This window comes from Haliotis cracherodii, unplaced genomic scaffold (genome assembly GCF_022045235.1).
Source record: "Haliotis cracherodii isolate W230 unplaced genomic scaffold, xgHalCrac1.p SCAF_3, whole genome shotgun sequence".
Lineage (NCBI taxonomy): Eukaryota > Metazoa > Mollusca > Gastropoda > Lepetellida > Haliotidae > Haliotis > Haliotis cracherodii.
The window spans coordinates 63,577,118-63,600,619 of NW_027266286.1; the positions used below are offsets into that span (position 1 = coordinate 63,577,118).

Consider the following 23,502-nt stretch of genomic DNA (forward strand, 5'->3'; position numbering starts at 1 on the left):
ATGTATTCGATACGGTTACCAAAGGCGATGGTACAAGCATCATGTATCAATGAGTATCTCACAACAGGTAACTTGTCATGGGGGTCGCAATTTCGGGTTCGATGGGATTTTGTATCGAGATGAGATAATTTTTCAGCTACAGCTATAAAACCAGAATTTTTTGGGATTTAAAACTATGAGCCTGAAACTGTATAAGATAATACCTTGCAACAGTGTAATTTTTGTGGCAGGCAATTCTTTTTTTCAAAGTCTGATACAAAATTATATTTTTCAAGAATTTTGGGAGACAAATTTTTCTTTCTTTAAAATTCCAGCCAACACCCCCACCAAGAATATCAAATGTTCGGTCCTTAATAGCATACGGTATTACTTCCCGAAGAATGCTCGCCCACTACGTGGGGTTTTTGAATATCTTTGTATATACTACAATTCAAATAATATCTTACCTTGCTTTCTGGATATGAAGCTTGTTCTGTTCACTTCCAGCGTTCCAACAGTGCCGTTATTTGCTATAGATGCGTTCAGTTGTTGAGTGGCATAAGTAGAATTTTCTTCGTTTCGAAGGAACAATGTGAAGTGTACGTACACACTACCCTCACTGCATACAGACACAATATTTGTTTAAGATCTAACAGGACAGGACGAGTAAACCTTACATATAAACTAAGCGGCAAAAGTAAGTATAAGTTGGCAATTTGTAATTTTCCTAAAAACAGCGATTACTAGTGGAAAGTGGGTATTGGGAATATGACTGCCCAGGAACAGGTACCAAAAACACCTTACCGGAACGCGCCACCTTTGACGGCGTTCGTGCGGTGACAAAAATGGTGCACGTGCATGTTAGCTGTATAAATGCGTTCGTCTGCAGGGTATTACCACACGTGATGAAAGCACACAAAAGAAATGCCACGACTGTCACAGGAGCAGAGAGAGAGAGAGCCATCGGTATGGCCGAAATGGGGGCAACACAGGTCCAAATTGCCAGAAGGTTTGGTTGTACACCATTGACAGTAGCCAGGCTGATTCAACGGTACAGGCAGACAGGGAGGAAACAGGACAGGCCTAGAACCGGACGACCCCGAGTGACAACACTATTGGAAGACGGTCAGATACGGCTCATTCACCTGCGAAATAGATTCGTAACGGCGACGGCGACGGCGACGGCAGCAACAGCGCTGGGACATCCCATTAGCCAACGTACAGTACTACGACGACTTCGTTCTGCTGGAATCCGAGCGTATCGTCCTTTACGAGGAATGGTACTGACTGCTCAACATCGACGCCTGAGACTGCGATGGGCGAAGCAGGTTCGACACTGGCAAGTGAGAAATTGGTGTCGAGTGCTGTTTACTGATGAAAGTCGGTTTAACATGTTTCGAGATGACGGCAGAGAACGAGTTAAGCGACGCAGAGGGGAACGTTTGGCTCCGGCGTGTATTCGAGAGGTCCATCCATTCGGAGGGGGGGGGGGGGGGGGGTGTCATGGTCTGGGGCGGTCAGAAGACTGATTTGGTAATTATACAGGGAAACCTGAACGCTGTGCAGTACAGAGACCAAGTGTTGCAGCCAGTTGTGCTTCCGTTCTTACAAAACCAACAGCAAGGGACATTGTTTCAACACGACAATGCCAGGCCCCATACTGCAAGACTGACTCGGAACTTTCTCAACCAGAAGAACGTTGACGTTTTGCCCTGGCCTGAACACTCACCAGATATGAATCCTGTTGAAAATTTGTGGGACCATCTTCACAGACAGATTAGAGCACGCCATCAGCCTCCCGTCAACAGACAAGAATTGCAGCAGGCCCTGAGAGACGAGTGGCAACATACTAGTATTCCAGTCCACGTCATCAGAAGACTGACATCATCGATGAGGCGGCGTATCACAGCATGCATTGAGGCAGCTGGAGGTCATACACGCTATTGAAGGCAACTGTTTCGATAATGAACTTGTGGTGTGTCTGACAATTTTTTGGTGACATTTCAGACAACTTTTGAAAATGAAATTTCTTACCCCACCATTGTTTACCTTGAGCTTGAATTACCTGTGATTGCACATTTTCATTCAAACTGTGGTTGATCAATCATTTGTTACCCCTGCCTAGATTATATTATAATTCACAACAAATTTTTTTTATCGATCATTGAACTCGACCTATGCTTTCTGTTGCCGCCCAGTTTAGTTTTGAAAGGTCACGAGGAAAGCATTTTCAGTGTCACCGTTTACTATCAAATAAATCGACAAAACCTTTTCCATATCCAACAGAAATCTCTGCATAAAGCGATACACATTTACCTTTATTTCATTTCAGCATTGTATTATTTGATTCAGGAACGATTCGAATGCAGTGACAATGTATTCAGAGTGGTGTAGGGTGTGCTATCAACAATGTATCGATGCTATTATAACGGAAATATGTAATTGTGCTTCACATTAAGTGGTGAAAGTGTTATGTTCTTGAAAATAACAACATGACATTTGGTCATTCGTCTGATCAATGTTTTAAATTGATTGACAAAATCCAGACCTGGTAACAGGCGACAGGGCGACACGCCATACAAAGGGGTTGGTGTTACAACTGGTCAGACGATTGACAACAGCCATAACCATCAAAGGTGTCCAGATGAAGCCTGGACTCTCCTGTGAACAATATACTGTCCACGTCTTGTATTCCAAACCCCAGATGCTGTCTACTCGAAGCTAGGCGTGCTTGACGGTGACGTGGAAACAACATTTAGCGTATTGCTGGATGTTGGGGCCGAGCTGTTAATTTGGCAGTTCGGTATCCATTACGAAAATGCACCAACTGAATACAGTTGTCGTCTTGTGTCCCGTGGCAAAGTATATATGTTGACCTGCTCTAAAGACGTCTCCAAAGAGATGCCATTGTTTTGCGATGAACATTAAGATGCCTAGCAACTTCGTTTTGCGCCATTCCTGTTTGCAGCGTACAGACGTTTATTTACAGCTTAGCGTGAACGTATTTAAACAATTGTCTGCTGAAAAAATAAATTGAACTGAATCCGCCTCTGATGATTAATTGTCGATAATAAATATATATTCAATAAAACTAACCCATAAATACTTGGTTCTACTTTGCCATTTATCGTAACATCACACCTGAGGCAAATACATGTGATCGATATTTTTTTTACTTTTCATTTTTCATGACTAATAATAAGACATCTATCATATGTTCTGTTTTCACATGTGTATATAATGGTGGTGTGTATTAACGCGTTTTATATTTTTTTAAAAAAAATAAGGACTCAATTAATTTCAGGGTTTACAGATACTGTGCACACAGAAGATTCTCAACATCAAGTCCTGTTTATGGAACCAAAAATGGCACGCGGGATTCAGCGGTCTATTTTTAGGGTATTCAGTACTCAGAGATGTTGTATGCGGGACTCTTATAAAATAGTATATTATCAAAATTAAAATTTAATGGCGTGCGAAAAAGTTTCCTTTGTGTATTATATTTTTATATGTTTTCATGTATCCTGCAGAATCTCCACAAGGGTTTCAAGAACGCAAGACCACGAACTGAATGTGCACCAAAATTGTGCCAAACATTCTACCCTAGCATGTTATCTGATCAATGTGCATTGTCATTTCTAATTGTTGAACGGGGGTAGTAAGTCACAGATTATATGTAACAATGAATGCTAAAGTTAGTTTCGTAACCAAGTTCGTTTAGTGTCCGTGGATTCTCTCATAGACAGATGCAAGAATCACAGAACGGCATGTCCAGTCGGTTTCAATTTTCCTCCACGAAGACTTCGCTTTACCAAAACTAAATCGGCCTTTTCGCTTTGACATTTCAAGAAATGACACTTGGTATTTGTGTTTAATGAAATAGTACACGCCAACGTCCACGCAATACCAAATTGTGCGCCTTCAATACGCCGAGAATAACGGAAAATCAGTTAATTGTTATGCAGATTAAGGCTCTGTAAACGAAACAAAATGGCGGACGTCTCTCCACAATTATATCATAGCTACAGATTGGCCCCCTGCTGGGATTTCAATATGTATGCGCGATAGCTGTGGAGTCAGGGCAGTTGCTTTTAGATAACAATGAAATCACATATAAATCTTTTTTGTGTAAATATTTACTTTGTAAGACTCTTTAACCGTTTTTAAGAAAGTCTTTTTTTCGAACTTAAAAGTCGAGGAGATGTCTTCATGAATATATGTTGACCGTTCAAAAGTTCAAAATATATTTTTTTAAACTTATATGAAGCATGTTTACTTTTTTCCGTCAGCATATATGAAATATAATTGTTTAACAGCGATAGTAAGTTAGGAAATAATAAGTTGTCTTCAATGGTGTATTATGCAATAATGAGTTCTCTTCAATAGTGTGTTGTGCATAATGAGTTCTCTGCAATAGTGTTACGCAATGATTAGTTCTTAATATGATATCAATAGTGTGTTATGCAATGAAGTGTTCTCTTCAATAGTGTGTTAATCAATGAGGATGTCTCTACCATGGTGTGTTATGCAATGTAAAATGTGTTCGCTCACCTGAATATCTCAACATTGACCATCAGATCTGGCAGTTTATTGAGTTCATCTTTAATCTGCAAGTAAGGGAGAAAGGTAATACTATAACTCTGTAGTGTCATTTAAGATGAATTTCCAAAATGGCACCCTGTCATTTCTATTTACCTCTTGTGTTACTTCAGATCTGAGAGCTGAGAAGTCTGACGACGACTGAACGCCGTAGGCAGGGATCCATGTTTTCTTGCTAAGCGAGAATACTGCCGTCCTAATGTAGGCTGTCAGAAAACAAACATACATGATATCAAGTCTCGGATTACATTCAGAAGATGGTGGAACAAGCATACATGATATCAAGTCTCCGATTACATTCAGAAGATGGTGGAACAAGCATACATGATATCAAGTCTCGGATTACATTCAGAAGATGGTGGAACAAGCATACATGATATCAAGTCTCCGATTACATTCAGAAGATGGTGGAACAAGCATACATGATATCAAGTCTCCGATTACATTCAGAAGATGGTGGAACAAGCATACATGATATCAAGTCTCGGATTACATTCAGAAGATGGTGGAACAAGCATACATGATATCTAGTCTCCGATTACATTCAGAAGATGATGGAACAAGCATACATGATATCCAGTCTCCGATTACATTCAGAAGATTTAAATTTCTTTCATCTTGTTTATCGTTATCCTAATTAATACTCGTGTACTATACTGTTCAGTTATTTGCTTCATGCAGTCTTAAGCTGCGTCAGGAACAATAAACTTATTCGCAAATGAAATCAGTTCATAGTTCCGATATTGCAAATGTAACACATAGATATAGGAAACATCGAACATTATTACTCCCGAAAACGATTAGAACCATGAACTAAAGTACACTCTTAAAAAAGCTCTTCTTTATTATTAAGGACCCACGTTACAACATATTTAAAAAAGATTGAAGGCAAAACCACCCACCTATAACAATGCTGAAGTCAACGTAAACTGTGGCTTCGCCGGACTCCCTGACCAGAGTGATAGTTGTTGATACGTTGTGATTCCCCAGTGAACCTTTGATCATTCTCAGAAAACCGTTAGGCGTGATTTCCAGCTCAAGATCTGAATCGGCATCGATAAGCAATGAATCTAATGGATAGCCAGCTCCTGAAATGAATCTGGACACTCCTATCTATGAACAAAAGCCTCCTTTCTAAAACATTTCAATCTAACTATCAGTATTCAAACTAGAAATAACTTTATGTACAAAATACTATGTTTGTTTATATTAATCTGAACCGCAAAAGAAACGTCACCATAGATAGATATATGAGAAACCTTCGTTGTCCAAACTCTGTAAACATACTTTGAGACATATTAAAAACATGACACTAGGCAAAACTGATCAAGGTTTAAATTAAAGTGTCAAATGTTCTTAAAGTGAAACACAACACTAGTCTCTGTGAAAATGGCGTCACAAGTCAGTATCTCGTTTGTCCGCCATGTGCATTGATGACTGCCGTGCAGCGTCGATACATGGAATGGATGAAGCGGTTGATGAAGGCCATAGGCATTTGATCCCACCATCTGAGGAACGCCTGACGCAGTTCAGCTACAGTTGTCGGCCGTCATTCAGCCGTCTTTGAATCTCGTCCAACAGGTGCTCAATGGGATTTGTATCGGGACTGAAGGCAGGCCACTGCATGGTTCTGATGCCATTCTGCTGGAGGAAGTCTCTTGGTGCTCTCGCTATGTGGGCACGGGAGTTATCATGCTGAAACTCGTGGTTGCGTCGACGTGCCAGATGAGGTATGACGTGTGGTCTCAAGACTTGATCAATGTTGATAAACAGTAACTGCTCTTACAGATACAGAAAGAGGACTCTTCTCCACTGCTGGTAGCGCCAATGCTAGTGCTGTGTTGCCTACTGAAGACAGTCCCGGCCGGCGATGACGTGGTGTCAGAATGGGTCCTCGGTGTGGCCTGTGACAGTGCAGTGGAGGTGTCTGCACGACGTCTGTCGACGCACGGTGTCCGCACTAATGTGTCGCTGGTGTGTCCGAATGATCTGTCGAGCAGTTTCCGTAGCAGAAACAAAGCGATCTTGAAGATGCTGTCGCACAATCTGACGATCCCGACGTCGGGTGGTGACCCTTGATCTTCCTCTACGTGGTCGGTCATCTGTAGTGTTGGTGGTCTGGTACTGTTGCCGGAGCCTGTATATGGTCCTTACGTGGACGTGAAATGCATTGGCTACTTGCAATCGTCCAAGGGCTTGGTGTCGCTGATTTATTGTCAATCTTGGCATGTGGTAGCAATTCAATAACGAATTAATGTTATCCGATTTGGGGGAACGCATGTGCATTTCAATTTGCACGGAACTCACGTGCATCGGGTTACCATTGCCGTTGTCGTGATGCGTTTGGGCGATCGGTTTTATTGTCACATGCTTTGATTTTGTATCATCAAATTTAATTATTTCGGACAAGGTTTAGAAACTTTGACAAAAATTACCTAGATAATTAAATGACAACTTTTCATGCAAGGTTACTTGAAGTGACGTTTCTTTTGCGGTTCAGTATATAACAATACAGACAAAATTCAGAGTAACCAATACTACATGATCAAATAGGACAGTCTCCGTCGTCTAGCGGAAGGTCGGGGGTTCCTTCCCCGGCCACGTCATACGTTGTTAAAAGATGGTACTTGTTGTCACCCTGACTTGCGCTCGGCATTAAGGGGCTAAAACAAGGACTGGTCGGCTCGGAGACAGTATACTGTGCTACATGTGCTTCAGTGTGAGACAGGACCGAAGTCCTAGAAACTCTCAGGAGTAAAGCTGACGAACACGCCATCCAACTACTCTCTGAGACCGACGTTGCTAAACGTCACCTGATTTGTGACCCGTGCACTGTGTACAGGACAACGTGCCGTCACGCGTAAAGTAAAGACGAAGTGTCTAGATATTTTCATTTAAAATTGTGCAGTTGTAAATTATATGGTTGGGACTTTCATTATGATCCAAATCGACATACCGATACCACAGTTAGACGACTGATCAATCCGTAAAGAGCCATAAACTCCTTATCATGATCTAATCATCATCATCATCATCATCATCATCATCATCATCATCATCATCATTACCATCATCATTAGCAATACACTTTTGTTATACTTTGCCACATCTTACCTCCAATCACTGTGTAGCTTGTGCGGAGATCCGACATTTCAAACCCGTCGCTGGTGTCACATTTCAATTTGCCAACAATTCCTTTCATGTTTCTGTAATTGGCGTATAAGGGAGAATTGATGCCACAGCTTAAGCGCACAACTTCTATTTGGACATTGACGAGGGTTTCCAGGCTCGGAATACCGTCATCCTTTATCTAGATGAGAAGGAATATGTTACAAAGGTGAGGGTGGGCTTCACAAAGAATTTCACGACGTGACAGTTTGATATAGTAAAGCCAAAATGTAATACTTTGTACAAGAGAAACATGCACGAAGAGGAATGTATGATCAAGTTGAACGTTAGGCTCCTACACTGTGTCATCATACCCAAAATGTATCATGTAAGGAAGAGAATGTATGGATGTCAACTTCTTTATTATGAGGAACAACGTTTCGGAGTATATACATACTCCTTCATCAGGTGAATGTACTGCATCTCCATGTTGATGTCGTATCAAGTCTGAAAAGGCAATTAGAAGTCATACACTTTAGGAAGAGAATTCATGGATGTCAACGTCTTTATTATGAAGAACACGAACATTCACATAATGAAGGAGTAAGTATATACTCCGAAACGTTGTGCTCCTCATAATAAAGGAAATTCTCTTCCTTATGTGTATCACTTCTAATTGCCTTTTAAAGACTTCATGTATCTTGTATTTCACAAAATTCGCAAGACATCATGGATCACAGGTAAACTATATCCATCACTGCATGTCAACATAGAATATGAACTAATTAATAATGTAGTACCTCTATGTCAATTGAAATAATGCCAACTTGGACATCAAACATCAGCTGCCCTTTCACTCTGTCTATGGATATATCAGGGCGGTTGCCTAACAACAGAAAACAATGATCGATTTATAAAATAAGAATATAATGTCTAGACAATCAGAATGAATAAAGGTTTAAGGTTTTTTAACGAGTAATTGGGGATGGTTGGGCACAAGACAAATTGATCCTTAAAATAAAGTGCTCTGAAAAAGCTTGGCACAGAGGCTTCCTCGAGATTGGAGTTCCTGTTCTTCAGTGAGGCATTGGCAGTTGATAAGCTGCATCAACAATAGTACAACTTTGATAACATTCACAAGTCTCTTAATATTATTTTAAAAAAATAAACTGATCAGTCAAAACAATCATGAATGCAACCTTTCTCTAAATGCACGATACAGTCAGACTGGGGTACTGTTTATCCCTTATGCCAGGGACCCTATCATGTAAAACTTATACAGACTCCCTGGTTATTGCGAACCATGTTAACATTAATCGGAAACTGCGTATTGTGCTCAAACAATATTCACACGTTGAACGTGTGTATGCTCTATTCAGCAGTCCCCAATAGTCATGTCAAAAGCCTAAGTATTATTACAAGTAAACCAATTACGATTTCTGAAGAGACGACGAGGTTAGTCGGCCTCAACGTTTACCATTAACGGCCTGGCCCCCTACACAAAACAATGTTAGCATTACAGGTGTATGATATCAACTCAAATTGACATATCTATAGCAAGACTCCGAGAAAGTTTGAGAAATGGTAAGTTTTTTTATTGACAACCAGGACTGAAACAGTGTTAATACGATAGGTTGGGTTTAACGCCGCTTTTAACAGTATTCCAGTTATATCACGGCGTGTCAGCTTAATGTGGGAGGAAAGCCCGAAGTGATGCAGGTCTCAGACATTAACTACTCGTGAAACCCACGAGCACGGGTATGATGCTGACAAATATAGAAACATAATCGGGGAGAACCGGGATTCGAACCCACAATCATAGGTTTCTGGCATGACCAAGGGACGCAACTCTGCACAACGAATTGCGGCGCCTTAGACGACTGGGCCACCCGTGCCCCCAATACAATAGTGGACTAACCATGTACGTGTCATTTCAACACTTGCATGTTTTCAAATAATAACAGACCAAATCGGAAATATGGCTCAGTCTACAAAAAATACCTGGTTTACCACCTTTTTCAGGGACTATAATTTTATAACCTAAGCTCATTTTGGTATCAGATGTGGGTGAAGGCATCTCAAAACCATGGTGAAAACTTCCCAGTAGGTCACTGACATACTTATGGTTAAATATGGTGAATGAGGTACAATTTAACGTAAAATCAGCAGTATTTCGAACATACAGTAAAGAGGCTAAGCTGTAGATATTTATCTATATGTACCTATATATAGAAAGTCGTACTTTTCTCATTTTTGTAGATACACGTTTTCACATAATAAGTCCAAAACGTGCCAATAGGCTAGTTGTAAATATCTGGTAACCGTTTGAAAAATGTTTCCCATGTTTTACATTTTGAACATTTTCAGTGGGGACAAAATGCCCATATCATACCTCTTCCTTAGTTTGATCAACATAAATCAGAAAAAAAAATATGAAAAAAATATATTTGAAAACGTTACCTTTAACTGTGTACGTCAAGGCGTTATGATCGGTCACATTGAAGGCCTGTTCAACACTGATAGTATAGGGACTAACGTCTTCAGCCACGTTCAACATGTATACCCGACGTGGTGTGGTCACATCTGGGGCTTCGTTGAATGTTATTGAAAACACTATAGAATCGTGCTGTGGATTTATGTTGTACTCCCTGGCTTGTAATTTCACCTGAAAACATTTCCATTTCAAAAATGTTATGTTGGCGATTGAAGTTTAAAATATCCGAAACGTGTCGTCTTGCCAAACAGTCTATGTCAATGACTTCTTCAAATACGCCACCAACAGACATGGTAAAAAAGCTCTTGCACATATACGTATCTTTATTTCTTTATAATCTGCAATTCTTTTATGTCAATAGTGAGTGTAAAGAAAACCATTCAGTCCCTTGATCAATTCCAATCGGGATTCTATGACCTTTTGTTCAATAAAAGTACTTTTCATGGAACGGCTAACATCTGTTACTGTACATGGTTTACTCTGAATAATGCAAACATCAATGTCACGTTATTTTCATATCTAACAATTATTATGCATTTATAAAAAAAATATATGTCCGAAGTTTTTTACATTTTTACAGACTACCCCTCCCCACATCTGTTTCACATAGTATGTCTGTAACAAGTAGCAAACAGCTTAAAACTATTGCTCTGGACGTTCACCATGCTGTGATAAAAAGCAAATGTACTCATTCCTTGTAAAACAAAATGTAAAAAAATCGTAGTACGGGCTTAATTTCCGTTACGTTATTACATATATAAATAAAAAAAATATGAAATATGTACTTAAAGTCATTTGGACGATTCCGACTATTTTTAGGTTGCATGGGTTAATAAATCACTGTCAAATAGTGATGATACGAGGTGTTCGCGAACAGGTGAACGAATCCTGACCCACCGGTGGTACGTCAATCTCGAGGTGAGAGCGGGGGATCGGTGGTTCGATCTCCAGGCCGCGGTACAAGTCCGAACTAGTACAAGCAGCCACACACACGTGCACGCGCGCACACGCACACGCACACGCACACGCACACGCACACACACACGCACACGCACACATATGCACGGCGTTATGTAAATAAAGTGATCTTGAACGCGACGTTAAACCCTATTTCACCTCACCACACATCTTGAGGTTATATGATTTATTGTGTTTTTTACACCTTCTGAAAACAGGCTCAACTGAGGAAGGTGGTCTTGGTAAATTGGGACCTGCAGGTTTGAAGGATATTGACGCAATTTGGGAAACGATGACATTAGCATTAATACATGTAAAGGAGATGAGTAATAGGTGTTACGGAATCTGTGCTGAGGAAGTCGTATTATCATTATTATTATTATTATTAATCATCATCATCATCATCATTATCATCATCAGTATCATTATTATTATTATTACTATTATTAATAATGTTTCATGCATGTACAGTTTATGGATAAGGAAACTAACCCGTTTAGGATAAAACACGACACCGAGACTTTGGCTGAAAATCTAAGCGGGCGAGGGAAAAGCGCAAGAGCGGTATGCCCTAGGCCTTTTCCCGAACTCGACGTTAATATTTTTTCAACCAAAACTGGAAAGGAGTGGTTTATCCAACTTATGATCCGTCAAAATGAACCGTCTAAAATCAAGAAATACAGAAAAAATACAAAAAAATCGAGATGTCGTATAAAAGGAATTCAATCAAAGCGTGCGAGAGAACTAAAGTCATGACATGTAAAATTGAACATCCTTTCATCACGTACCCCGGTGTGTCAGTGGAAAACAGCGGGTTACAAAACTTAACAGGATATGTGAAGGTCTAGGTTCGATTCACGTCATGGAATGTTCATGTAAAAATAATTGTGACTTTTAACCAATGAAAAATCATCATTATATTCATATCAAAAGTGAAGTAAACTGTTAATAAAACGTCCATTGTAAAACCAGGTCTTACAATTCAAATGTAAAACCTCTGAGCAGATATCCCTTGAAAGTAGTACCTCTCATAAGGTTACTATGAGATAGGAGAGATACCTACAGTACAATATTAGGTTAATAAAGGGCCATCAACATACGTAAAAGTGACGGTATATGGTTTCACGCCATTTTCAACTGTACTTCAGATTCATAACGGATACACCGCCTCCGTGGTGTAGTTGGAGAGCGGAAGGTCCGGGGTTCGATCACCGGCCGCGTCATACCAAAAGACGTTAAAATATGGTAATTGTTGTTACCCTGTCTGGTGCTCGGCATTAAGGGGCTAAAACAAAGACTGGTCGGCGCGGAGTCAGTATACTGTGTCTGAGTGGGATATTCATGTTAAACTGCGGCATGGTATCTCAGTGAGCTAGCACTATAGATCGGTATCAGTCCGGACACAAACACACACGTACATGCACGTCGCTATATAAGTGCAATAATCTTGGACGCGACGTTAAACCCCATTTCACCTCACCTCACCATAACGGCTACATTATTCGATTATGATATAGTCTGAATCGTACAACTGAATATGGAAATGTTTTTGTTGCGTATTATTCGTTTTTGTGTTTTATGTTTTCCTATATCTACATGTATATAAAATATAAAGAGAACACTGTATTTTATTGATCACAAGACAATCGTACTTACGTTCAAAATAGGCTTCAGTGGAAAATTAGCCTCGTTGAATGTCGCGTTGACGTGGAGACAGGTTTGCCAGTGCCGGTAGTCAATATTGAGACAAAACAGATTCAACTCCTCTTCTTCAACAATCTCGAACTCGATAGAATCGTCGTTGTCGTAGCAGTATGAGTCGGTGGTCGTGTGGTACATGTCTAGACACACTATAGGCTTCCTCCTGGTGTGCATGTCGAGCTGGTAAATCAGGGAGTGGACTCCTCTTTTGCAAACAGGAGCTGGCGAGTCTGGAAACATACGGGAGGATTAAAGTGGTGATTGAGTTGAGGGTGTCACAGCTTAAAACAGTATTTCAGTCCAGGCCTCTCAGTTTTACATGTACGTGTGAGGAAAGTGAGTAAATTCCAAGAACATTGGTTGTATTGCTGAGTAATCAAGGAACTTAATCTGGCTGAATTTTTAACGGATTACGGTTTATATAGATCTAGAAATTATGGCTGTACTTCCATGGCGTGGATCCTCATACATTTGGGATGCTAGAAAACGATTAACGACGGACCGCCGCGATAACACAGGAATACTGCGGTGTGTAACAACATTCCTTCATTTAGAGAAGGTTTATTGACGTTAAAGACATGTATGTCGTGTGTTTCGCGGGAATATCCAATATATATGGTGTCAAAACATATCGCAGCCATAACGTTTACATTTGACGAGCTCACCATACCGAGTTATAGAGATGAAATCATTATACAAATGAACAACCCAACATAACTGTGATCATATGAATTCATTGGCCACATTATTATTTCGTTGAGTGTGTGAGTGAGAATGGCCCAACGGAGGAGGGTGAGCTAAACCAGACGTTTCATAACTTTTGTAAACATCAGAACAATTGCTGAAAAGGATTCGAACATGGCAGTTTGAATTTGTCAGTTAGACACCTCTGTACGGAAGCGTAGTAGGGCCATGGTGAAATGTTTTTTTTCTAAGTATTTCCTACGTAGGAGATACTAAGTCCTACGTAGGAAATACTTAGAAAAAAAAAGTAGGAGATACTAAGTCCTACGTTGGAGATACTAAGTCCTACGTAGGACTTAGTATCTCCTACGTAGGACTTACTATCTCCTAAGATACTAAGTCCTACGTAAGAGATACTTAGACAAAAAAATCACCGTGGCCCCACTACGCTTCCGTACCTCTGGGATCCATCTTCTGCCGAATGAAAGATCAGTGAAGAAAAAGACTGATCAAAGAAAAACAGAAAAGATTATTTTAACAGTGTGTTTCTACAGAAGGGTCCTCGTGGTCGTACCTGCACCGGTGACGATACACCGATCAAGCGTGCACTGCTCGTTGTCTTTACATCTTGCCCCTCCACATGTGATGCTGAATTCACACCGAGCACCTGCAGTTCACAAATCATCATTATTAGACACTAAGAGTTATTTCTAACACAACAGTACAGTTCATGTGGCGCTGCAATTATAGAACATGGTCAGTTGAAGATGGTATTGTCTTCACGCACAAACTCCAATCAATGTCACCACTGCAACAGCGACGACTCACAATAACTACAACTACTAATAGTCTTGGAACTACCACCGCAACTCCGAGAACTCAGAGACATCAACTACAAACACAATGGCAGTAGACTCATGTATGATGTACTTCCTCTGGTCATGATCGTGAAGGTGTTTCACCTGACAATATTACCACCATACAAGAACAACAATATACCAGAGCAAGAACAATAAATGTTCCGTCTCCTGTCACGAAGTCGCACCCGTGAAGATCCGTATAAGAATAGGTCTTCAGCAACCCATGCTTGCCGTGAAAGGTGACTATGCTTGTCGTAAGAGGCGACTAACGGGATCGGGTGGTCAGGCTCGCTGACTATGTTGATGCATGTCCTCGTATCCCAATTGTGTGGATCTATGCTCATGATTTCAATCATTGTCTGGTTTAGACGCGATTATTTACAGACCGCCATCATATAGCTGGAATATTGCTGAGCGCGGGGTTGAACAACAAACAAACAGACAAACAAACAAACACTAAGATACAACTAATTGTACTGCAAGTATTAGTTTTCTGTTGGGTCTACCACTGCATCTCACTACAGATCAGACATCAATCATTACGACATCTTTACATTGTGCCCTATCTCTACCTCTAAAAGCATGAACCGTCGTCCTAACACCTGTTCCTCATTTTGTCCATTTTCCATAATTCACAGACCCCTGCATACTGAACTGACTTGTCACAGCGAGAACAATTTGACTCAAGTTTTTTGTGCGGATATGCTTCTATGACACCATGTAATGTCCACAATAATAGATCTCATTTCTGCCCAATTCCTTCTATGTGAGGCTTAGAACTTATCAATCAACGCTCGTCGGTACCTGTGAAGCTCTTGGAGCACACGCAAACGGACGGCAACATATCTGGATTATTGCTGCACTCCCAGTCCTCCAGTTCCCGGCAAGTGCCATTGTTCAGACAGGTGTCATTCCTGCATATAGGCTCGGGGGTTGTGACTGTCGCATCCAACACAGGCCCGATGTCTGGAGTTGTCGTTGTGGAGCAAATAATGATATTAAGTTTGACGATAAAATCCACCACTACCAAGCATGATAAAGATCTCCCGGGTCTCATGCTATTCAAAATTTTGAAGACCTGAAAGATAAATCATGAGTTAGTATGGTATAGCAACATTACCATTTCCATAAGAAATGTCTAATGGAAGCTGAGTCCTTTGTACGACTCCGCTTCTATCATATGCATATGGATTTAAGTCGAGTCAACTTTCCACACCTATATTATTGCGGACAGTGACGTAGATATTTACTCACTCACTCACTCACTCACTCACTCACTCACTTAACTAGATCATTTTTAATTTATCAAGACAAAATCATATGTAAGCACAAACTATGTAGCACTTATACCGTGTCTTCTTTACCGCGATAGGTCAGCCAACTGGTCAACTTTTGGTTTGTACATGATCTAATCCGGTTGTCTCGAACAGTGAGTAAGTATAACGACACAGTATGCCATATCCCAGTTATATGTAAAAACATATTCGAGTCTCATCTGATGCATGACAAAAGAGCCACCACCCCATGTCCAATGGGACATGAAGACATTCAAATCAAAGAAACTAACCATTCCCATTTCAATCTTATAACAGACATGAGGGACAGACGACTGGGGCTGAATTATGACCAATTCTGGCTTGAAATTCGCATAGTGTGTATGAATGTATCTAGATCACATCACTTCTACTTCATCACGTTTTAAATTTAAGTAAGTTCACCAGTAGACGTGTACGTGTGTCTATATGAAATAATCAACATTGAAAACAGGCAATCACATAAGACGTGCTTGTGCGTATGCGTGTGCGTATGTGTGCGCGTGTACGTATGCGTGTGCGTTTGTGTGTGCGTGTGAGTATGTGTTTACGTGTGCGTGTGCTTGTGCGTATGCGTGTTCGTATGTGTGTACGTGTGCGTATGTGTGTGCGTATGTTTGTTCGTATGCGTGTGCGTATGAGTGTGCGTGTGCGTGTGCGTGTGCGTATGTCTGGTTTGTATTTACTTTAAACTCAGTCCATTGTTTATTTCCAAGTTATACAGAAAACAAAATCAATACACCCAATTCAGACTGCATGTATATGTAGGCGTCAGTGGTAACAACAAGACAGCGCACCTGATGTATCGATGCGACAGATTCAGAGATACAGAACATGATACGCGTCTGTCCTCCACGGATGTACGTATTAATCCTATGACACAATTTGAAAATGAGTGAGTGAGTGAGTTTTTACTCCTCGTTTAGCAATATTTCAACAATATCACGGCGGGTGACACCAAAGATGGGCTTCACACATTGTACCATGGCCATGTCGAGAATCGAACCCGGGTCTTAGGCATGGCGAGCCAACGATTTAACCACAAGGCCATCGGACCGCCCCAAATTTGAAAATCTTCTGCCAAACTGGATTATATAAGATTACAAGGACAGACATGTTTTCAAAAGGTTGAGGGACGATTCAACAGGAGTAAGTAACAGTACGTTGGTGTGTTCTGTAAAATTTTAGTTTATCATGGTTTATCTTTGAAAGCCGGAATGGGTATCTGAAGTGGGATAGGAATCCGGGGAGACACATACATGGTCGGCAAAAGAAAGTATACACCCATGTTTGATAGTTGCAAACAAAATGAAACAAACAAGAAATGGTTATACGATGGTTAAATATTTGATACCCTAAGTTTGCAGTCTTTCGCAGACCATTTCCAGCCTAGTAACATTTTGATAACGTTTGTAACATTTTGATAACATCTAATTTACAAGTGCATATTTTTTTGGCCTCGTAGTTGAGTAAGGACCAGGTAATTACATTGCGTATCTGGCTGATTGCTGATTGTGCGACCGGGCGGCGTGCATCGTGCCTTGTGCTGTTTCCGAATGTTGCTAAAGTCTTGTACAGTAAACTACGGTTATAACGAACTCAAAGGGACTACTATTTTCAGTTCGTTATAACCGTAGTTCGTTATAAACATTTATACAGCATAACTATAGCAAATAGTCGGGACTAAAAAGTAAGTTCGTTATATCCGTCAGTTCGTTATTAGCTTGTTCGTTATAACCGTAGTTTACTGTCTACTATTCTAACTGGTTAAAGGTGTTCATAAACGTTTCCTCCCTGGAAAATACAAATAAGAAAATTGATACGAACGGTCGAAAGGAATGATATGCCGTGGGTAAGTATATCTTTGTGCTTTACACCTTAAAAAAACTTCCTGTTAATGAAAAATGTTTTATGGACCGTTACAGTGAAGGGCGTGACTACTTACAACTTGTAAAAAGATCTTTGACGCGGGAGTTGCCGTTTTCTGAGTATACGTAATTGATATGTGCCTCGTGATGTGTCATTGAAGTAACCCTTTATGCTTGACAATCGATGCATATACAACTGAAAAAACTAAAATGAGCTAAGAGCAAACGTTCGTCTCGTGTGTAGACATTAAATACATCGCGTGTGTACATATCGTAAAGCGAACTGTTATACCGAAAGGACATATGCATACGAAGTGCGTTTTAAATGGTACGTGTCACATTGTCCCCTTTCGCCTAAACGGGGCGGTCGGGTAGCCTAGTGGTTAAAGCGTTCGCTCGTCACGCCGAAGACCCGGGTTCGATTCCCGACATGGGTACAATGTGTGAAGCCCATTTCTGGTGTCCCCCGCCGTGATATTGCTGGAATATTGCTAAAAGCGGCGTAAAACTATACTCACTCACTCACTCACTTTCGCCTAAACACATCTACACAGGCGACACCTTTGTCAAAACAGTCTTAACAAATGTACACAAATCATTCGCTGACAAAAACCTTCTGAAACCTATACACTCTTCAACAGAAAAGAAAAAAGAAACGCACAGGCAGTATGTAGTTAATTGAACCCGACTGCACAAAGAATACGGTATATATATTGGATATATGTTATTGGAAAATGTCGGTGGCCTGATATTCGACAAACGGAGCGTCAAAACGCAGCCATTGAAGATTTGCAATGTCTTTCACACTTGTCCAAAAATGTCATGGAGGAAAACAGTAAGCAAAATGCACGTACAAGTTATGGCATTCGTAACTCGTGGTAGTGGCTATAAAAAGGCAAGCATAAGCGAAAAATTTGTCATTCAGTTGTCAACATTTTTCAAGTTCGAAAATGCCGAGACTCAGCGCTGCCGATCGGAAAATCGCCATAGGATGTAACTAAAGAGGGAATCGCAGTCTTCAGTTGTACGCCACTTCAACGTCCACCGCAGCACCATTTGCGCCTTTGTGGCCGATACACACAGTTCAACTCCACTGCAGACCGCCCGAGAACCGGCAGACCAAGAGTTACCACCCCAGCACAGGATCGCTGTGTGGCAGTGTTGTATCTATGCATATTTTCTGTATTTTATATATTTGTATACATATAATGTTTTGTAATGAAATGGTGTTTTAACCTTTTATTATGTTGAATAAAATGAAATAAACCTGTATGGCTGCTGTATTTAACAGCTCTGCATAACGACTTGTTCTCTACGTGGAGTTTTCTTTTCTTTTAACTTCTACTGGTTGTGGGGTAGAGTAGGTAGCTTGGGTCGGTCCTTTGTTTAGTACAGCTTGCGCCTGATTGGCCTTGTTTCAAATACTAACACCCAGCATTTAACCTGCACACCAGCCACTACACCTTGACCATGCGAATAACAAATTTCTGCTCTGTGTAGTATTTCCAACTGAGACCGTCCAAATAGGTTAGTAATGTTTCTATACGTATTGTTATAATGTACTTGCATCTATTTGTGTAATCAGCTGTAGTGTTACACAGTCTTAATACATATTTAGGTAGGTCATTACATGTAGTCATATAATTGCAGCCATGTAAATGTTGTAACTAGGTTAGCACTGTATATTTACACCTTTCCTAAATGTTTCATTTGAGAATGAATGAGCGAGTGGGTATGTATTTATGATGTATGTGTTTGCTTATGACAATGTTATTTATGTATAATGTAACACATAATTCATGTTTTCTAAGGTAACCCGTTTTACCTAAGTAAGTATATTTGTCTTTGTATTTGTATTTAGATGCAGGCACCATAAGTCCTGTCAATTGCGTTGGTGACACAGTTCCCGCCCCAGTTTCACCTACAGGGTATGCTTGTATTTAATGAAATTAATTAATTGTATTTATCATGTTATTACACATGTATAGGGATATCAATGTATATATAGTTATTGTAAGTAATAACACATCCTTCAATGTATTTGTTGAAAGCAAGAGTTCTATCTATTTCTATGATGTCGTCGGTGTGACGATGTGAATGAATATAATGTGATGTGCTTTTATATATCTATGGTTGTGTATAATAACATACATATATATTTACGTGTATATATATCTTTACATTTAATATGTTTCAGGGCGTCTGTATTATCTGATAATAAATCCTCACGACAAATAACGACCTGTGTTATTCATCAACACCCCCGGTTACAAATGGAGCCCCCAGTGAGGATTTATCAGTGACGTACCACCAACGTTGGATAGAGGACGCACCTCAGATGTGATACTACAGACCTGGTCTACAGTGTACAGTACACAGCCAAGACCACATGAACTGTTGTTTGGTGTATAGACTTTGACTTCCTCTGCTGTCACAAGTGATTGACAAATCTGTAAATATTGATTTACGTAAAGGCCTATATACTGGAGAAATGCACATGCCGGCTTGTTTTTTCATGTTAGTTTAGTTTAGTTTAGTTTAGTTTAGTTTAGTTTAGTTTAGTTTAGTTTAGCTCAGCTCAGCTCAGCTCAGCTCAGCTCTGTTTAGTTTAGTTTAGTTTAGATTAGTTTGGTTTAGCTTAGCTCAACTCAGTTAAGTTTAGTTTAGCTTAGTTTAGCTCAGTTTATATTTTGCGGGTACCCGTTCAAGGATAACATCAGCACTCATCCCAATAAACATGTATTAAGTTGATGTTTATATATTTCAACGTGTTGGTGTGAATATGTGATTACCCTTTGTACCTTTGGTTAGATTATTTAATAAATAAATAGGTTGTTTATGTATTTTTTTGTTTGAAAGTTGTGTGTGAATCAATGATGTCTGTGAATCCTTCCCCACTTGCTTATAGCACCCTTTACCTAAAACAAACGAAAACCTTAAATGGTTAAGGCATTAAAATCAATTTAGCTGACAGATAATTTAACATATTTAACCATTAACCACACTTGGTTACCCCATTGAAGCAAGTATTCTTCCAGGTCCTATTTGGTTATACCATTACCAAATATAGTTGTTACTTGTCATAGAGGTAAAGTAAGATACATTTGCGTGTACTTGTAAGTTTATGACGAACTAGACGAGCACTTCACTTTGGCACCTACCATTGCATAATCCCCCTCATACTAACCAGATAAACATTTACCACTGACTCATTGCAGCGTAGCGTACCTAAGATACTTAGTCATTGTTGGGGAATAGTACAATTATCAGGTTGCTCATGTTTGTTTGTTTTTTTCTTCGTGTCCGCATTCACGCGTCCGTTACACATGTACACCGACATCCATGGCCGAAGGACAACGAGTAGTTGTCAGTATTTCTGTTGCATAACGTGCAAAGTTATTTGTCTATAGCCTCCATTTTTCCACGCTATTTTCTTCTGAATCGACATTTCTACCTTTCCCACTCAAGACAATTCGACTTCGTGGGTTTACCCATCTGCATATTTTTTTGGTACTTTATTTACTTTGCTACTCGTGGTCCCTGTTCTCTGTGATCATGGAATTTAAGGAGGATGAATTGGAGCCTGTGGCTAATCTGTTCAGGAAGCTTGGTATGGAGCCCAAGGACCAATCACCAGAGGACCTGAAGGCATGGATCCAAGGAATGGCACAGCAAGCGGGGCCCTTGATAGAGGAAGAGCCAAGTCTACATGGACAGTCGGTGCCACCTCCAGGAGTGGAAGGCAAAGCCCAAGCTGTGGCTTATCACCAATTCCCAAAGTTACCTCTGTTTAGTGGAGATGAGACAGGAAAGGATGCTCCTTTCGACCTCTGGACCTATGAAGTTGATTGTTTATTTCAGTCCAAGTGCTATACCTCAGATGTTATAGATCAGGCTGTCCGCAGATCTCTCAAGGGGGAGGCTGCTAGAGTTGCGATGAGACTTGGATCTACAGCTTCTACCAAGGATTTACTTTCGAAGCTCCAAAGTATTTATGGCACAGTTAGGCGCAGGGAAACCCTCATGGCACAGCTCTATAGTGCAACCCAGACGGAGGATGAAGATGTTGCTAGTTGGGGCTGCCGCCTGGAACACCTCCTATCACAGATCACTGAGCACCATACAATTCCCATGAAGGAACAGGATGAGATGCTGAGAAACATGTTCTGGAGTGGTCTGAAACCAACAATGAAGGCTATATCTGGACACAAGTTTGGCTCACTAGCTAGTTTTGATGAGCTACGAATCTCCTTACGGGAATTAGAGTACGACATGAAGCGGGGACTATCCAAGTCGGAAACAAAGAAGTGCAATGTTTCAGCTAAAATGGCTATCCCAGTTGAACCAGTTTCAAAGAATGACCTTGAGACCCTGACATCCACCATAGATCAATTACGAGTGGAAGTGTCTGACATCAGGAAACGACAGGACACAGCCCAGTTATATCAACACCAGACATTCCAAGCAAGGCAAGATATGTCTTTTGGGAGCAACAGAAGAGGGAAGGGCCATGCCCGGGAGTACCCACCTCACCCAGCTCCATCAGGTAACAACGTCCATACCAGAAACACTTATGCAGGAAATGAACAACGTGATGAGTCCACGAGTGCTGCTTACCATTCTGGAAGCTATGGAGACAGAAGGTTTCAAACAAGGTATGAGGATAGAAGTTCACCCAAAGATTACCCAAGCTATGCCAAGGATAGCCGCGTCGGCCAAGGAAGGACTAAGTCTACTGGAGCCTATTCCACACCACCATATTGGGATCAGGAGGACTACCAAGAACCGATATGCTATAGATGTGGGTACCCTGGCCACATAGCATCGGGATGTAGAGTCAGACTAGATCACCTTCGTCGACCTTTAAACTGGCAAGGGCCTATGGGAAGGGGTCACCATTAGGCTCATCGAAGAACCCCAGGGGCACGCTGCCAGATGGACTTGTTGGACATGCAAATGAAGCATACATCACAGTTGATAATGTTCAGACCCGTGCCTTACTGGATACCGGAGCTACTGTCTCTGTGATATCAGAATCATTTTATGATAAACACTTAAAATACATTTCCTTGGAGCCACTTTGTGACATGTTGGATATTGAATGTGCTGGAGGAGAAAACCTACCTTACAAAGGCTTCATTGAAGTTGGGATTAAGTCTGTTGGAGGTGGAATAGATAATGCAAAACCAGTACCATGCCTTTTCCTAATAATACCCGACACCAGATATAATGCACATGTACCAGTACTGTTAGGAACAAACATACTGAATTGTCTGATGGAAAACTGTAAGCACATCTATGGAGTCAAGTACTTGCAAAAGGCAGCCTTACAAACGCCTTGGTACCTTACCTACAGGACCATGACCCTACAGGAACGGGAATTACTACGCAATGACTGGAGGTTAGGTCTAGTTAAGAGTGTGGAGGACAAGAATATATTGATACCGTCTAACAGCACAGCATCAATTCAAGGACAAGTTGCCAAAGGAGTTAGATCACCCAGACTTTGTGCTTTAATGCAACCTACTCCAAAGTCAAGCATCAGCAAAGACATAGACATTGCCCCAACTGTCATTTCTTACGATGGTCGTCCGGATATTGTGGAAGTTCATCTCTTCAACGTGACCACACGTACTATAGTTGTTCCTCCCCATGCCCTATTGTGTGAGCTGCAACCTGTAACTCTTCAGGACCCACCTTGTGGTACATCTGTAGACTCTGCCTCCATATTGAAGAATATTGAGATGGAACAGGAAGGACTCTCTACTGATGAAGTTGGTTTGGGACTTGAATTAATTACAAGGTTTCAGGACATCTTCTCCAAAGATGATGAGGATCTAGGATGTACTTCCCTTGTTCGCCACCATATAGAACTAGATGATGAACGACCATTCAAGCAAAGACATCGACGGATACCGCCAGCTATGTATGATGAAGTC

The 23,502-nt window shown here is 40.7% G+C and overlaps 2 protein-coding genes across 2 annotated transcripts in view; one reads left to right on the forward strand and one right to left on the reverse strand.

Moving 5' to 3' along the window:
• LOC139475601 (uncharacterized) overlaps nt 1–23,502 on the reverse strand; it is a 69,204-nt gene that overhangs the window by 30,867 nt on the left and 14,835 nt on the right. The window contains exons 3-12 of the mRNA XM_071258790.1: nt 15,187–15,460; nt 14,097–14,189; nt 12,794–13,068; nt 10,147–10,351; nt 8,487–8,572; nt 7,693–7,888; nt 5,481–5,621; nt 4,675–4,784; nt 4,531–4,586; nt 447–598 (exon numbers count right to left, since the gene is read on the reverse strand). Of these exons, the coding sequence (XP_071114891.1) occupies nt 447–598; nt 4,531–4,586; nt 4,675–4,784; nt 5,481–5,621; nt 7,693–7,888; nt 8,487–8,572; nt 10,147–10,351; nt 12,794–13,068; nt 14,097–14,189; nt 15,187–15,460 (1,588 nt within the window). The remainder of the gene's footprint in view (nt 1–446; nt 599–4,530; nt 4,587–4,674; nt 4,785–5,480; nt 5,622–7,692; nt 7,889–8,486; nt 8,573–10,146; nt 10,352–12,793; nt 13,069–14,096; nt 14,190–15,186; nt 15,461–23,502) is intronic.
• LOC139474035 (uncharacterized) lies at nt 20,440–22,465 on the forward strand. Its single transcript, XM_071256890.1, has 2 exons — nt 20,440–20,445; nt 21,032–22,465. The coding sequence occupies exons 1-2, from the start codon at nt 20,440–20,442 to the stop codon at nt 22,463–22,465; spliced, it is 1,440 nt and encodes a 479-aa protein (XP_071112991.1).